The sequence below is a fragment of the Eulemur rufifrons genome, chromosome 29 (genome assembly GCF_041146395.1).
Source record: "Eulemur rufifrons isolate Redbay chromosome 29, OSU_ERuf_1, whole genome shotgun sequence".
NCBI lineage: Eukaryota > Metazoa > Chordata > Mammalia > Primates > Lemuridae > Eulemur > Eulemur rufifrons.
The window spans coordinates 96,717,899-96,734,930 of NC_091011.1; the positions used below are offsets into that span (position 1 = coordinate 96,717,899).

Consider the following 17,032-nt stretch of genomic DNA (forward strand, 5'->3'; position numbering starts at 1 on the left):
TAAAATATCTTTGGGGATGGGATGATGGATAACTTTTACTTTCTCCATTTTGTGATTTAAAATTGTCTGAGGGTCATGTGCAGCAACCCACACCTGAAATCCCAGCACTTTGGGAGGCTGAGGCAGGAGGATTGCATGAGACCAGGAGTTCAAGACCAGCAACATAGTGAGATCCTGTCTCTACAAAAAATTATAAAAAAAAATTAGCTGGGTATGGTGGTGCATGCCTGTAGTTCCAGCTACTCAGGAGGCTGAGGTGGGAGGATCACTTGAGCCAGGTTACAATGAGCTACGACTGGGCCACTGTACTCTAGCCTGGACAAAAGAGCAAGACCCCGTGTCTAAAAAAAAAAGAAAGACGTTAAAAAAAATAAATTGTGTGAAATTTTATAGTCAATGAATATTAGTTTTATAATTAGAAAATATTTTCCAGTTTAGACAAATTGATTGAAAACAAATTATACTATTGTTTTTATTTGTTGCATATCTTTAATTAAACCTCTCCACTAATAAGAAGTACCAAGAAGGGAAACTAAAGACAGACTGCAGTATGAAATTTAAGTGAAACAGTCTCTTATCCTTCCCATTTCTTAAATCCCACCTAATATTAGCTATATCTTCTTACCAATGAAGGCAAGCAACAGGTGTACATTGTTTAGTCTTAATTTCTTTTTTTTGTTTTTTGAGACAGGGTCTTGTTCTGTCGCCCAGGCTGGAATGCAGTGGTACAATCATAGCTGACTACAGCCTCAAACTCCATGGGCTCAAGGGATCCTCCTGCCTCATCCTCCTGAGTAGCAGGGACTACAGATGTGCACCACCATGCCTGGCTAATATTTCTTATTTTTTGTAGAGATAGGGGTCTCACTATGTTGGCCAGGCTGGTCTTAAACTCCTGGCCTCAAGCAATCCTCCTGCCTCAGCCTCCCAAAGGACTGGGATTATGGGCGTGAGCCACTGTGCCTGGTTGTTTGGTCTTAATTTCATCATAAGAGAAGTGAAACTCTGCCAACAGTTACAGATTGCTCATGATGGGGTGAGTTTTCTCATTGGACAGTTTAGTTCACTTCTCTCAATTTTTGCAGTAGAAATGGCCTTGGAGATCATGTAGATTGAGCCCCTTATTCAACAGATGAAGGCACTGAGCCCCAGAGATGGGAAAAGGTGGCAAAAATTAGAGGCATCTGGGTGAAATGAAGCAAATTTGCCTTAAATTTTTTTGGTCCTGTTTTATCTCCTATCATAAGACAAATTCCTTAACCTCATAGATTTGAAAAGATAAGATTGAATAAACCAACACAATGATTGTATTGCTTAGAAAAGATAAGACTGTCTTTGCTACTTGTCCAAGGTCACTTGAAAGAATTGGCCTCTTGTCTGCCTGCCCCCACCCCACTCCCACGTAGGGAGCCCTTTCTTTCTGTCTGACTAGTAATTTCACTGTGATACCATTTTCAGTCTTCGAATTACTAAATTATTAAGTAACACGGGACTAGATGTGCTAACGCTGAACTCAAGGAAGCTTCATAAACTAGTGAGACAAGACAAGTACACGAGGACAGTATGTGACCCCTGTAGGAACACTGAGTCACATAGAGTGCATTGTGTTGGATGTAGGGGTGCGGTTCATCACGTGAGGCCGTGTCTGTGTCTGGGGTTTGTTATCTAAACCTAGAAAAGAGTCATCAGAAGAAGGATTGAAAGTTGGGAGGGGATATAGCTTATAAAGGAGGAGAAACAAAAAATGAGTTTGGGGGCTGGGAATAATGATGTCTTATGTAGAGGAGGCTAAGATAAGGTTACTTCATCCTGAGTGTATCTCCCCCCTCACCACTCTCTAGAGGTCGGCCTCAAATTTCCATCTACTTTCTAGACATTTTCAGTTGACTGTCCCGTGGCCACCTCAAAGGTGTACATAGGTAATCCCTGCCTACTGTCCTGTCTCATGATTCTAGGGCTCTTCCCCTAGTCACCCTCACTAGACACGCTAGGATATATCACAGACAGCTGTAAAGTGGTCAGACCCTACTGGTGTTGCCTGGTGTCGTTAGGTGATGTGAGATACTAGTTAGTTAAAAATGTCCCTTCAGAGTCATTCTTAGAGTGAGTATACACTAAAAAGTGGTAAAGGGGTGTTGGCCACTGACTCGCCTGTAGTTAGAGTAATTATCTTGGGCATTGATAGATTTGCGAGTCAGAAGTTTCCTGTGGATCATTTAGCTAAAGGAAGCGAGAACAGAATCCATAGTAGCTAAGGTCAGGATGATGGGATGAAGAAGCCAAAATGAAAACTTGGTCTTGGAAGGGATTCTGTTTGAGTGAGGCTCACGAGAAAGGTAACTTAACAAATATAAGAGTATTTAACCCAATTATTTGCATTTCCTAATATATTTTTTTAAAGTCTCAGTTTCTATCAACTTTATACAGAGAGAGGAAAAAATGATTAAATTTACGAATGTAATTTAAGTGGTAGGAAATTTCAGATTTGATTTTTTGTGGCTCGTTGTTCTCTAGGTACCTCCTTATTGTTCAGAAACAACCTTGAGGTTCTTCCATCTAAACCGATTTTACTTGAAATCATTAATCAAAGACTTTTAAAAAATCATTTATTATAATAAAAAGCTATAACTTATTGAGTATTTATGTGTAAAGACCTGGGTTAGCATTTTGCTCACAATGGGCCTGTGTGTAGCTACTGTTTCTATTCCCATTTCGCAGACGAAATGGAGAGAGACCCCGAGAGGCGACGTTCTAGGCAGTGCTGTTCTGTGTTCAGTGAGGCTTCTGTGTGCGGGGCCTGTGTGATTGGTGCTTCAAAAACCTATGTCTTTTAATCCTCACACCCGTCTGTTGAGGTTGGTAGTTTCCTTATTTACAGATCAGGAAACTGCGTTTTGAGAGGGTGAGTGCTAGGGAAGACCACATGGTTGCTAAGTGGCAGGGTTGGATTTTGAGCCCATTTTCGCTTCTTTAAAAATTCATGCATTTTTCACCTTATCACACTAAAAATTTTGTAAAATGTTTAGGGAAGATGAGTCTCCAAAGAGGGAGACTCCCTGTCTCTGACCACTTCATTAGGATGATGAGTTTCTTTTCCGTGGCTTTTGGGAGGGTTTTAGCTTGGCCCGGGCTATTAGGTTTGTGCTGAATAAATCCCTCGCTCCATCAGCCGTGTGAGTGTTTCTGTGTGGGACGCTCCAGTGTTACTGCAGCCTTGCAGGTGATGTAGAATTCAAGCAGGGTGAGAGGTGGGAGGATGAACAGGGTGGAGCTGCCCGAGGTTTTCTCCATTGTCACGCAGCCAAGCTCTGTTCCCTGTAGGGGAAGGGGAGACAAACGAGACTGCTCCTTCTGCCACCTTCCTAAGATACAGGCAGAGGAGGCCAGAGCATGTTATGCGAAAGTTAACCCTGAAATCTCAGTGTTTAGTAGCAAAGGTTTATTCTTTTGCTCATGTACATATCCGTTATGGTTGGCAAGGGGTCTGTCACATCTCTGGCTGCTCCTTTTGGCACATATCACCGCGTTGGTCTCCGTGGCAGGGGAGGAGGCAGCTGGCAGGTCACTTCAACTCTCCTCCCCTGGGTCATCACCGGTGACATGGTGTATCCAGCCTCACCCCAGGCCCTGGAGGGCTGCGAGGGTGATGGAATGTTTGGTGGGCACCTCTGCCTCTGCCACAGCCACCAAGAAAGGGACTTCTTCCCGAAGCAAGGGGCTTTATGAGTAAATTGAAGTTTAATATTGAGGCTTAAAAATGTCTGTTTTTATGTGTGTTAGCCTGCCAGGGAACAGCTGTTATAGTGCTTTTTCCCCCCATGGTACTATCTGGCCAGGAATTGGCCAACTTTTTCTGTAAAGGGCCAGATGGTAAATCGTTTTGGCTTTGCAGACCATATGGTCCGTGTTGCATTTGCTCGATTCTGCCAAAGCAGCCAAAGACGGTATGTGAATGACTAGGAGAGGCTGGGTTCCTATAAAACTTTATTTATAAAAACAGACAGTCTGTTGTAGATATTTGAGTAATTACTTGTGAAAGCCTCATTTTAATACTTTGCAGATCATTCTCTGATAATGATTTGCTGTCACCAGGCTGTGTATGTAAAGGTGTGTCCTGTGTGAGTTCATCAGCAAGTCAGTGCTGCATTTAGGAACAACCATGAGGAGTTATTGGTGGGCTCTGGTCACACACTGTTGGGCCAGTGCTTCTGCTGACTCGGTTTCTGGAAGCTGTCAGCCCTTCTCCCAGGTGGACTGTGTGGCGTGGAAGACGAGTCCTTCTGGAAGCAGCATCTTGGAGCTGCGAGGCCGCACTGTCAGGGCCTTCTCTGCTCAGTGCACGCCCTGGTGTTCTGGCCTCCCCTCTCTGACTCCTCCTCCTGATTGGGGAAGTGAGCTTGTCCCAGAAAGCATCCTTCTGCTTCCATTTCTGTGTTAGTAAATGCACAGATATATAGGTTTGTGGGTTTTTAAAAATAATTTTGAAACACTCTTCTGGTTAGAAGACATACTATGAATACTTCTGTAGAACATGCAGTCGTCTTTCTCTAGATAGCCAAGCATTCCGGCGGCTTCAGGTAGTGCGTCCTTCCTCTTCAGTCTCATTATTGCTTCATTATTCCTTTCTCTGTTACTGATTTGCTTCCTACCTGCTGGGCCCACTCTTGCCAGTGCACGTGAAAGAAGGAGAAGACAGGGTCTAGGCCCAGAGAAACTCACGATTAAAAAAGGGGAAATAACACACCTGCTGAACCCTGATGCATTATGTGGACAGTTGAGATGCCCTCTCTCCAGGAATGAGATGCCGATTCCTGAACTCTGCTACCTGTGCCCCCCTCTCTCTCGTTCCACAGCCCCGTTCGGGTGGCTGCAGTGGCCGTATTAACCAGAGTGGATCCACATAGACCCAGTGGGAAGGAGTTTTGAGCAAGCTTCTTGGTGCTCTGAAGATCTGTTGTTTGGCTGCAGGTGTCTCTCTCCCTCTGCCTTGCCTGCTCCTCAAGGGACTCGTCTAGACCAGTGGAGCCGAGGCTTTTTACATTTTCTGGATTCACAGTCACGGTGACCTTAGTGGGATTTATTGAGATGAAGCAAGTAGGAGGTGCTTAGGCTCTAAAGAAACATCTGAGACCTTCCTGGTCATTGCTTTAACATGTTACTCAGGCTAACAGACACAAAGAGAACATGAAGACAGTAGAAGGTGACAATAAAAGAGGACTTTGAAAACCTAGAATCTTTTTTTCCCCCAGCTTTATTGAGGTATAATCGACAAGTAAAAGTTGTATATATTTAAAGCATAAAACATGATGATTTGATATACATAAACATTGTGGAATACCACAATCAAGCTAATGAACACACCCGTCACTTCATATAGTTAACTTTTTTATGCGTGTGGTGAGAGTACTTAAGATCTACACTCTTCGTACATTTTCATTATACAATACTGTTATTAATTGTAGTCAGCATGTTACACATTAGAACTCCAGAACTGTTCACCTCCTAACTGCAAGTCTGTACCCTTTGATCAGCATCTCCCCCACCCCAGAGCCTGGTAACCACCGTTCTACGCTCTGCTTCTATGAGTTTGACAAAAAAATTTAGAATCCTTAAAAGAGCAAAACAGTTTTTCTTCATGAAAGTAGTCATCAGCTGCCTAAGTTTTATTTCAGTCTGGCTTGTAGATAAGAGGGTATTTACACACCTGCTGTCTCTGGTCAGCCTCCAGGAATGACAGGTGTGCAGGGGACAAGCTTCAGCCTCAGTGCCCGTGGGCTTCACCCTCCCGAGGAGATGCTGGTGTCACTGGGCTCGGGCTGGGTGGAGCCTGGGCCCCTGGAGTTTGAAGAGCTTCCCAGGTGACCGTCATGAATGGAGAACCACTGTCAGCAACTGGCTGTCTCTCAGATTAGCTGGTGTTTGGTAACTTGCGTGCTGTACTGGAGGGGGCAGCCAGTCTGAGTTGCTTTGTCATGCAGCTGGATGTCTCTCTGTTTCTCAGTGCTATTCATGAGGCACCTTGAGTGCCTACTAGGTACAAGGCACTATTGTTGTTAAATTAGAGGATTTAAGTATGTACGTGATATGGTTCTTGTCTTTAAGAGCTTATAAAAAAGGCTAAAAATAGTGAAATAACTCTAATGGGAACCACTACAAGCTAAATGTCATTAAAGTGAATCATGCAAATTATGGTAATTGAGAGAAGGGGCAGATTGCACTTAATTAGAGGGGAGCAGGACAGGCTGTGAGAAGCTGCCATGTGAGCTGAGTCTGAGGGCCTGGCCCGTGGAGTGGGGGTGGGAGGGAGGACAGTGAGCACAGAGGGGAGAGCAGGGACATGTTTGAGACATTCTGGCCGGAGCCTGAGGTGTGGAAGGTAGTGGGAAATCAGTCCAGGAGAAAGGGTGGGGCAAGAAGAAAATGTCTTTACATCTGCCTTGGCAATGGGTTGGGAGTTGTTAAAAATTCCTATTTACTGTGTTTGTGAAGCAGTTGTGAGTACATCTTGATATGGTACAAGGATTGATTTTTCTGTAACAAATTGCTTGAATTGGGTATATATCTTATAATTATGTTAATGCCTTTTAAATCAGAGAAGCATAATGCAAGGTAAATGAGTTATGTATAGCTTTTATTCTTAAGGTTGAGTAAGTTCAAGTATCATTAATATTAGGGAAAAATCAGAAAAGATACATGTCATTCGTTTTTTCATCCTTTTTCAAATAGGTCTTTTATTCAGATTAAATCCTGAAGTCTAATATGTGAACAGATAAAATGGTAGCTGCTTGGTTTGGGCAGGGTAGTGGGCAGAGAAGGTTCCAGAGCTCTGCTCTTTCTTTCAGCCCAATTCACACTCATACCCCCCTTAAATTTAATTGATGCTCTCTGCCCTGCTAATTCATCCCAATATGGCAAGATTTTTGTGTCACTGGGAAGGGCAGACTGATACTAAGAACTGGACATTGACTTGCCCAGTTGAGAACTTTAGAAGCCTGTTGCAGTGAGAGAGTGACGGAGTGGCCGAGACATTCCTTTGCTCTGACAGCACAGTGCCAGGCCCCTCCGCAGGCACCGAGGAACTAACATGTGTCAGGGCTCCTGGGGTCAGTGCTCTCCCACCTTGGTGTTCTGCCGTGATGGAGGTGTCCTGCTCTGTGTCACCCCCAGCCGCATGTGTCACCCCCAGCCCTGACGAGTGCAACTGAAGAATAGCATTTAAAATTGTATTTAATTTTAATTGATGCCAGTTTAAATAGCTGTATGTGGCTAATGGCTACCCAGTGGGACAGCTTAAGTCTGAGCCCTGAAGGCTGTCGTGGATCTGAAAGGAACTGAGCATCCTTGGACCTAACTTTGGAACACAGGGTCGGTAAGCTCGAAGCCTGGGATGTCCATGGTGCCAGATTACACAGGGCCTACGGGAGTGTGCGTGAGCCACCGTGTGCTGACTGGGGTTCTGAGGACAGACGGGACATATCCACCTGGAGAGACCTTGCACAGAGTTTGATTTTATCCTGAGAGCATTGAGGATTTTATGCAGGCTTGTGGTGTGACCTGACCTAGGTTTTAGAAAAGTGCTTTGGGTTGCTCCAAAGGACGTGGCTTGGAGGTGGAAAGTTTGGAGCCAGGAAGGCCAGTCAGAAGGCTGCTCCAGTACTGGGGGTGTGGCAGGACCGCGCCCACAGTGGGAAGTGTCAGCAGGAGGCAGATGAAGGACGATGGGTGCACAGAGATAAGAGAGGCTCGCAGTGGTCCCTAACCTTTTTGGCACCAGGGATTGGTTTCACGGAAGACAGTTTTCCCACAGACCAGTGTGGGGGGGGGGGTGGAGCTCAGGTGGTGATGTGTGTGAGGGATGGGGAGCGGCTGTGAATACTGGCTCGCTGCTCACCTCCTGCTGTGCCGCCCCGCCCCACCCCAGGTTTCATGGAGGACAATTCTTGCATGGATAGAGGGTGGTGGGGGAGGCGGAGCCCTGCGGCGCAGTCTCTGACAGGCCAAGGACCCTTACCGGCTGGCGGCCCAGGGGTTGGGGATTGCAGCTCTGGAGTATAGATGAGATTTTGATAAGGCAGGAGGAAAGTGTTCAGGTTTCTTGTTTATACTTCTAGGAGGACGGGGATGTCATTTACTAAGCAGATACAGGAGCAGGGGAGCCCATTTGAGGAGGCAGGAGGTGAGTTCTAGTGTGGAGGGCCGTTGAGTTGTGTTCATAGGTCCGAAGCTTAGGAAGAAGATCTGAGCTAGATGAAGAGATTCAAGGACACCAGTGTGCAGACAGAGAGAAAAGGTCTGCAAATGGATCTGGCCGCAGGGGAGTAACTGGTGAGAAGACAAGACGGCCTTAGGCAGAACCCACAGGAAGGTCAGTTTTTAAAGGACAGGCAGAGAAAAGAGACCAAAGAGATTGTGTCAGTCATGGGGTTCTTCAGAGGAACAGGACAATAGGGTACCTCTAGCTCTACATCTGCATGTGTGTATCTATGTCTGTAAGATGTATTCTAAGGAATTGACTTACTTTCAGGCTGGTTAAGTCCAAAATTTGTAGAGCTGGCTGGAAACTCAGGCAGGAGCTGACGTTGCAGTCTTGAGGCAGAATTCCTTCCTGGGAAACCTCAGTTTTTCCTCTTAAAGCCTCAGCTGATTGGATGAGGCCCACCCATGTATGAAGGGCGACCTTTACTTATGTCAACCATGTCTACCAAATATCCTTACGGCAACACCTAGCTTAGTGTTTGCTTAAATCACTGGGTGCTATAACCCGGCCAAGTCGACACCTAAAATTAGCTGTCACAGAATCCAAGAAGGAGTAGCCTAAAAGAGAAAAGAGAGAAAACTCTGGAAGCCAAGGGAAGGCAGCTGTCATTGGCCCTGTGAAGTGACACTGAGAGGTCGCACATTAGCGTTGAGAAGTAGCCGTTGGATTCACCACGAGGAGGGGAGTAGCCTCGTGAGAGGAGCTGGGCAGAGGCCAGATGACAGCGGTTGAAGGAAAAAGGAGGTACCACGAGGGAGAGGAGACGCGGATGATTGTGGTGAGAAGTTTGCCATTAGACGTTGCAGCCCCTACAGTCAGGCAGCTGTTTAGAGCCAGCCCTGGAGATTTGCTTGGATTTCCTCCGGGATACTGGTGGGTATCATACAGCCCATATTTAGACAAAGGTTTGTTTAGACTTTGCTGGGATTGCAATCACTGGGTTCAGTTTGACAGCAGAAAACTCTACTACCTAAGGAAGGAAAACCTTTCAGGAACACAATATAGGAATAACAGGGTGTCTAACAGAGTTGTGATCTTAACCTGTAGTGACGCTGGGCATCTGAACAGAGGAGAGAGGAAGGGGCACTGTCTCTGAGTTCTTTTACATTGCGTCTGCGGTTATGCAGGATGGCCGATAGGTGGCACTGTGTGTCTGTCCAGCTGTGTTAAGAATAAAGACCCTTTAGCACAAAATATCCCTTAACATTACAGGAATGGGAATTTTTGTCGTCTTTTATACCATATTAGATATTAATGAAATAAAATTGCTGTTAATATAGATTTTATTTTAAATCTTTCTGATTTAAATTTCAGGAGAATAACAGGTTATACATAGTGTTTATAATGGTATGGCTATGACATTCTTTTACCAGCATAAAGACAAGACCTTTCCATTTGCAGAGGTAATTTAAAATTGAGACTTTCATTTTATATCATGAAATATACATTTATATGGCCAGATAAGATACTGTTGTTGTTGTTGAGAGCTACTGAAAAGTCCAGTCAACATAGTGAACCTGGCTGGGCATAGTGGCTCATGCCTGTAACCCTGGCACTTTGGGAGGCCAGGGCAGGAGGATCACTTGAGGCCAGGAGTTCAAAACCAGCCTGAGTAATAGCAAGACCCTGTCTCTACAAAAAACAGAAAAATTAGCTAGGCATGGTGGTGTGTACCTGTAGTCCCAGCTACTTGGGAGGCTGAGGCAGGAGGATGGTTTGAGCCCAGGAGTTAGAGGCTGCAGTGAGCTATGATGATGCCACTGTTCTCTGGCCTGGGCAACAGAGCAAGACCCTGTCTCAACGACAAAAACAGCAACGGAAAACCCCAAAATACGGTGCACGTGATAAACAAATAGTGCCTTCACACCATGTGAAAAGTACAAACAAGGACTCAGCCATTTAGCAGGGGGAGGAGTGGTCCGGGGACTGCACTGTAAAGACATAATTTCGATGTAGAAAACTTAGACTCTACAGATGAGCAAACGTTATTATTTCTAATTTAAAATACATGTTGAATTTAGAAAATTTGAAAAGTACCAGAAACTTTAATAAAGAAAGCAGAAGTTATTCCTCCATAATCAGGGTTTATCAGTTATCAGTTTGACTGTCTTTTCCTTCTATTTTCATGAAATAACAATAGGTAGATATATCATGTTATATTTATGTTTTGTATGTTGTGTATTAAACATTAACTTAGCATTATGTTGTGAACACCCAAGTAATTAAAATTTTTCAAAAACATTATTTTTAGTGATGTCTGATGCTCCATGCCACGTCTATTTCAATACCAACTCTTTTCCTACATTTAGGTTTTTGGTGTTTTTCTAGTTTAGGTCAAGATTTATTTTTTTACTAGGATATGTATGTTTTTCTGGCATAATATGACATACACAGGAATCTGTAATTAATGAAACTTTTAAAGTTGAACAAATGTGGTCTGAGAATTTGCTGGTTCAAGTGAAGCAGATACTTTCTGGCTAAAATGCTTACCTCGAGTATCAAGTCTTTGAAAACATTTGGATCCAATCAAATTTTAAGTGGACTTGCAGAAGGGAATAACTGGGTATCAGGAAAATGTCTTTCCAGAAGATTACTGGTGGCTAGAACTACAAACCATAGAGTTTACTGATAGTTCACATTTTATGTGCTAAGGAATCACTTTGTTTTCTAAATTTAACTGTTTTTAGAATGAATCACCTTGACTTTTAGTTTTCGTTAAAAGTGTTTTGAGGCCGGGCATGGTGGCTCACACCTGTAATCCTAGCACTTTGGGAAGCCGAGGTGGGGGGATCGTTTGAGCTCAGGAGTTCGAGACCAGCCTGAGTAAATGTGAGACCCCCGTCTCTACTAAAAATAGAAAGAAATTATATGGACAACTAAAAATATGTAGCAAAAATTAGCTGGGCATGGTGGCGCATGCCTGTAGTCCCAGCTACTCGGGAGACTGAGGCAGAAGGATTGCTTGAGCCCAGGAGTTTGAGGTTGCTGTGAGCTAGGCTGACGCCACGACACTCTAGCCTGGGCAACAGAGTCAGACTCTGTCTCCAAAAAAAAAAAAAGTGTTTTGAGAAGTTTTGTTTTATATCCTCGTGGTTAAGAGCGTCGGCTCCAGAGCCCAGCTGCCTGGGATTCACACCCATGGAGCCGCTTCCGAACTTCATGCTGGTGCGCTGCTGGTTCCCGAGCCTCTCGGAGCCTCTACTTCCTCAGGCGTGAGATTGGGCGTCATAAATGTAACTGTCTCAGAGAATTGTAAGATAATGTGCATGAAGGAGAAAGCGTAGTGCTTGATATGTGGTAAACACTATTACAGGCATTACAGGAGCTATTGAGGGTTGAGTTCCAGACCAGCCCAATAAAGTGGATATTGCAGTAAAGTGAGTCACACAAATTTTTTGGTTTCCCAGTACATATAAAAGTTATATTTATACTATATTATAGTTTGTTGAGTGTGTAATAGCATTGCGTCTAAAAGACCCCAATATACATACCTTAAATAAAAAATACATTATTGCTGAAAAATATTGACACAAAGCACATACTGTTGGAAAAATGGTGCCAGTATTTGACACAGGGTTGCCACAAACTTTCAATTTTTTTTTTTCCTTTTTAAAATTCTTTGTTAATAATTTTTTTTTTTTCTTAAGAGAAAGGGTCTCAGTTTGTTACCCAGGCTGGAGTGCAATGGTGTGATCATAGATCACTGCAGCCTCAAACTCCTGGGCTCAAGTGATGGCCTCACCTCTGCCTCCCAAGCACCCAGGACTGCAAGGACTGCGGGTGCACATCACCACACCTGGCTAGTTTTTTATTTCATTTTTTGTAGAGACAGGTTCTTGCTGTGTTGCCCAGGCTAGTCCTGAACTCCTAGCCTCAAGCAATCCTCCCACTTCAGCCTCCCAAAGTGCTGGGATTACAGGCATGAGCCAGCACTCCTGGCCTCAATTTATAAAAAACACAGTATCTGTGAAGCAAAAGTGCAATAAAATGAGGTGTACCTATATTTACTAAGTAAACATTGTTATTACTAATATTAAGTACTAAGTAAATATTATTCTTTTATCATATTCTCTTAATGCCATGGTCCTGAGCACGGCTCTGAAGTCAGGCAGGTCCGTAGTGTACTAGCTCTGTGGCTTTGGGCTGGTTATTTAACTTCTGACCATTAAGTACTTTCATCTGAAAATGGGGTAACGATACCGACTTCATAACGTTGTGAGGCTCCAGTGGGACAGTGACCATCAGTGTAGTGACTGGCGCACGCTGAGCATGTTGTTGTTGCTACTGTTGATACCGATGATAAATTAAGTGGCGAATAAGCCCTTACGAATTAAAAAACAAGACATACAGACAGAAAATATCTAGTGAATAATGTGAGGTAGTGTGTGAGCAAACACATGATTGTATGGGGCACACTGGGAGTTTGAAATGACAGAGTATCTATTTAGATTTAGTGTGGAGAAAATGCTACAGTTTTATTTTAGTCCAATAGAGTAGTTGTATGAAATATATTTTTCTTATTGAATTGATTCAGTTGAGGGGGAAGGGAGAAAATCTGTTTTGTGATTTTCTAAATCAGTGATCAGATTTGGTTTGACATTTGGCAGATTAGTGGATTTTGGGTTCTTAACTTTTTATTATAAGACTCTAAGAGAGGATATGTATTATGAAAATAACGAGGAGAGACAGTCCCCTTCAGCCGAAGTTGGTTTATGGAGGAGCCTGGCTCTGGCCAGCGGGGGGATAGTGCTGAGGCGCAGAGGCAGCGTGAGCAGGGTGTCCGCACCGGCCCTGCAAGGTCCATTCATTCATTTATTCACTGAGCAGTATTTATGGGGGACCTGCCATCTGCCAGTCATGGTTCTGGGCACTGCAGGATCAGCTGTGACCAAAACAGGAGGAAGAGCTGTTTTTTCCTGTCACAGGAAAAAAAAATACAATCTACACTTTTGTGCTAACTTTCTATCAATTAGTATCTTTTCATATAGGGCTAGTGTGTCATTCACACAAGTGATGGGCCATGTGGGAATTCTGTGGTTGGGCAATTACTAGAACATTGTGGGTGGTAATTTCATCCAAGGCAACCCTCTGCTTTGTGTCTTGTAGAATGTCGTTCTTTCAGGGGGCTCAACAATGTTCAGGGATTTTGGACGTCGACTGCAGAGAGATTTGAAAAGAGTGGTGGATGCCAGATTAAAACTCAGCGAGGAGCTCAGCGGTGGGAGAATAAAGGTAGGAAACGGGGCCTCTCCATGCTGATGCACCGGGATTCACTCGGCTCCCTCTTTCTAACACAGAGCTGAAGGAGCTTGTTTGGGTAGCATGAAATAAAAATAACTTTGAACCATTTTCTTACCCACACTGTGAAATTATAAGAGGTTTGTTGCCTGAACTCATTCCAAGCATGTGGTTAAGACTGATATACCTAGTGATGCAGCAACAACAGTTTTATACCCTCACTGACCCACATTTGCCTGTAATTTTCTTTTGTGTTGTAAGAGATCAGGCATGTAGTGTAATGACCAGTGTCCCAAGGAGATGGGATTAATTTACGGTGAAGATCTTTAATGCCCTTTGGAAATGTCCCCATTAAACTAAAATGACTAATATTAGCAGAGAGTTACAATGTGTTCCTCCAAGATAGTAATTCTTAACTAGCTGGTGATTTTATTTGGGCTTTTAACCAAGAGTGGGCTTTGATAGAGGAAGTAGGAGCAAGGGAGAGTCCAAGTGGAGCCAACTGTTGGAAAAGTGCAGTTTCTTTTAGTATTTTGGGACAGGTAGTCCCAAATGCAAAACCACAATGAGATACCGTGTAATCCTAGTCAGAATGGCTACTAAAAAGACAGAGAAGTAACAGATGTTGGCAGGGATGCAGACAAGAGGGAACCTCTTATACATTGTTGGTGGGAATGTAAATTAGCACAGCCACTATGGAGAACAGTATGGAGATTTCTCAAAAAACTAAAAATGGAATTACCTTTTGATCCAGAGGTCCCACTACTGGATATCTACTCACAGAAAAAGAAATCGGTATATCAAAGGGATACCTGCACTCACATGTTTATTGCAGCACTGTTCACAGTAGCAAAGGTATGGACTCAGCTGAAGTGTCCATCAGCAGATGAGTGGATAAAAGGTGGTGTATATACCTAATGGGACACTACTCAGCCATAAAAAAGAACGAAATCCTGTCATTTGCAGCAACATGTATAGAACTGGAGGTCAAAATGTTATGTGAAATAAGCTAGGCACAAAAAGACAAATGTCACGTTTTCTCTTAAATGTGGAAGCTAAACCATTTGAACACAATGAAGGTAGAGCAACAATAGATAACAGAGACTGGGAAGGGTGCAGGGGGTGGAAGAGGGATGGAGAGAAGTGGATTAAAAGTACAAACATACAGTAAGATAGAAGGAATAAATTCATTGTTTGATAGCATAGTAGGATGATTATACTAAAATACCCTAAATACCCTGACTTGATTGCTACACATTATATACACGTAAAAATTTCCCATGTACCCCATAAATTTGCCCAGACAGAAAAAAATCAGAAGGCATCTTGTAAAATCTATAATTTTTTTTATTTGCATGCTTGGACTAAACATACGTTACTTTATTTTCCAGCCCAAGCCCGTGGAGGTTCAGGTAATAACACATCACATGCAGCGCTATGCCGTGTGGTTTGGCGGCTCCATGCTGGCCTCAACTGTAAGTCCCTTTCAGATTGTTCTGTATTTTTATTTCTGTGTTCTCTGTTGAGTTTGGGTAGTAGATATTGTCTACAGAGGTTAAGTAGTGTGTGTTCTAATTGTCACTTTAAACAGACACTTAAATCTTTAAGATAGAAAATGTATTTTAATGATCATTAGATTGTGCAACTAATTTGAAAGTATCCTTGCTAACTAGGGGTTACAGATAACATGGACAAGTGAAATCCAAAAATAATCTAAAAAAAAATCTTGCATTCGTCGTGAGTTCTAATTACTTTTCCAAATAATTATTACTTTTCCTCCTCAAATTCCTTGTAGCTACTCACACTGTTAATGTAGGGCCAGCACATAGTTGGTCCTAAGAAAATAGAGCCTAAATAAATATTTGAAAAATGAAATAAACCCCACTTTAGTAGTTTAGTGTGTCAAAGAGGTCGAAATCTTACAACAGTGGTCTGGAGAAGGAGAATGGAGGTGTAGATAAGGCGAGTTTTTCATTTGCTTAGGATGTATCTAATTTTACTTTCTCTCTGAAATATTTATCTTTTCCTTCCACCTGATGCCTCCTGCAGCCAGAGTTCTTTCAGGTCTGTCACACTAAGAAGGACTATGAGGAGTATGGCCCCAGCATCTGCCGCCATAACCCCGTCTTTGGAGTCATGTCTTAGTGTCTGCCTTGAAATCACTGTTCGATGGCGTCACGTTGGGGAACAAGCGCCCTTCCGAAGCCAGAGAGGACTGCGGTTGCTGTAAATAGCGGCGTTCGGTGTTGGTGCCCGAGCAGCGCGCTTGCGTCGCCCCGTGCATGCGGCACCGCGCGAGTTTTCAGTAAAAGCCATCTCTTCACGTGCCGACTGTTGTAAGCCCTCCCCCTGCCCTCGCGCCCCGCTCCTGCTCCCCATTTCCCCTCCTCCTCTTCAGAGCTTCTAGCTGACAAATACAATTCTGAAGGAATTCAAATGTGACTTTAAAAATTGTTAGAGAAAAAAAAAATTAGAAAATGGCGCAAAATAGTCCCCCCCAAAAGAATGTATGGGTGTAAACCCTTTTCCTCCCAGCCTATTTTTGTAAATAAAATGTTATAAACTTGAAATACAAATCAATGTTTATATTTCCTATCATTTTGTATTTTATGGTATTTGGTACAACTGGTTGATTCTAAGCACGAATAGATACTGATGTCATGGAGTGCTGTGATAAAAAGTTTTTAATTGTGAGGCATGTTCTGATATGTTTATAGGCGAACAAAATAAAACAGCGACCTTTTTGCCACATGTTTGCTAGAAAATGATTACACTTTATGGGAGTTGACATGAAGTTTGAACATTAAACAGTATTGTATGAGAATTATTACAGATACTGTATCTTTTAGTTTTTTTGTTTGAACTTTCTGGAACTGTTTTATAGAAGATGATGGTTTGTTGTTGGTGAGTGTTGGATAAAATACCACCTTGCACCGTTGTAATAAAAGCTGTTAGAATCTTTATAAATACTTTTCTGCTATAGTGTGGTGGTCTTTTGGTTTTCCCCCTTGTCTCTGTACTTCTTTTAAAGAATATTGAAATTTGTTTCACATCAGTGGAGGATTTGACTAATACCAAGTTTGTGGGAGGAAATTTCTTAGAATGATGTGGACTGCCTGCCTGCAGTGAGCACTCCCTGTCTGGGAGTGTGAGTGTGGGTAACCATGGTGGAGATGGTTTGGGGGCCAGGGTGTAGTGGGAGGAAATTCCTAATGATTTCCAGTGTCCCTTCCTAGAAATTCAGAATTCATGGCTTTAACGTTCAGTAACTACTCTGGCATTTGCTGTATAGACTGCTGGCTTGAAAGGTAATTTGCTAAATTATAATAGATTGAGGTTTATTGCATTCTTGATATAATCTTTATAATTACGTTACTTTTAAAACTGTTATTTATGATATTCCTTCTAAGTTCCTTCTGTGTTTTATCTTCAGAAAATTTGCCTTCATAAAGAAATGTGGTTTTATTATTTGAGTTTAGAAAACAAGTTTAGGAAGAATAAAGTCAGTATGGTAAAATCTGAGTCTACCGAGCCTTG

General features: G+C 43.0%; 1 protein-coding gene across 8 annotated transcripts in view; it reads left to right on the top strand.

Annotated features, from left to right (window-relative positions):
• The window catches only part of ACTR3B (actin related protein 3B), a 70,527-nt gene extending 54,063 nt beyond the window's left edge, over positions 1 to 16,464 (top strand). For 5 of the 8 annotated variants that reach the window (XM_069461274.1, XM_069461271.1, XM_069461276.1 and 2 more), the window contains 3 exons: positions 13,364 to 13,489; positions 14,887 to 14,970; positions 15,545 to 16,464. In XM_069461274.1, coding sequence (XP_069317375.1) covers positions 13,364 to 13,489; positions 14,887 to 14,970; positions 15,545 to 15,640 — 306 coding nt within the window. In that variant the 3' untranslated portion in view covers positions 15,641 to 16,464. The remainder of the gene's footprint in view (positions 1 to 13,363; positions 13,490 to 14,886; positions 14,971 to 15,544) is intronic. The other 3 variants (XM_069461273.1, XM_069461279.1, XM_069461272.1) reach the window with 2 other exon arrangements.
• Positions 16,465 to 17,032: the final 568 nt, after the last annotated feature.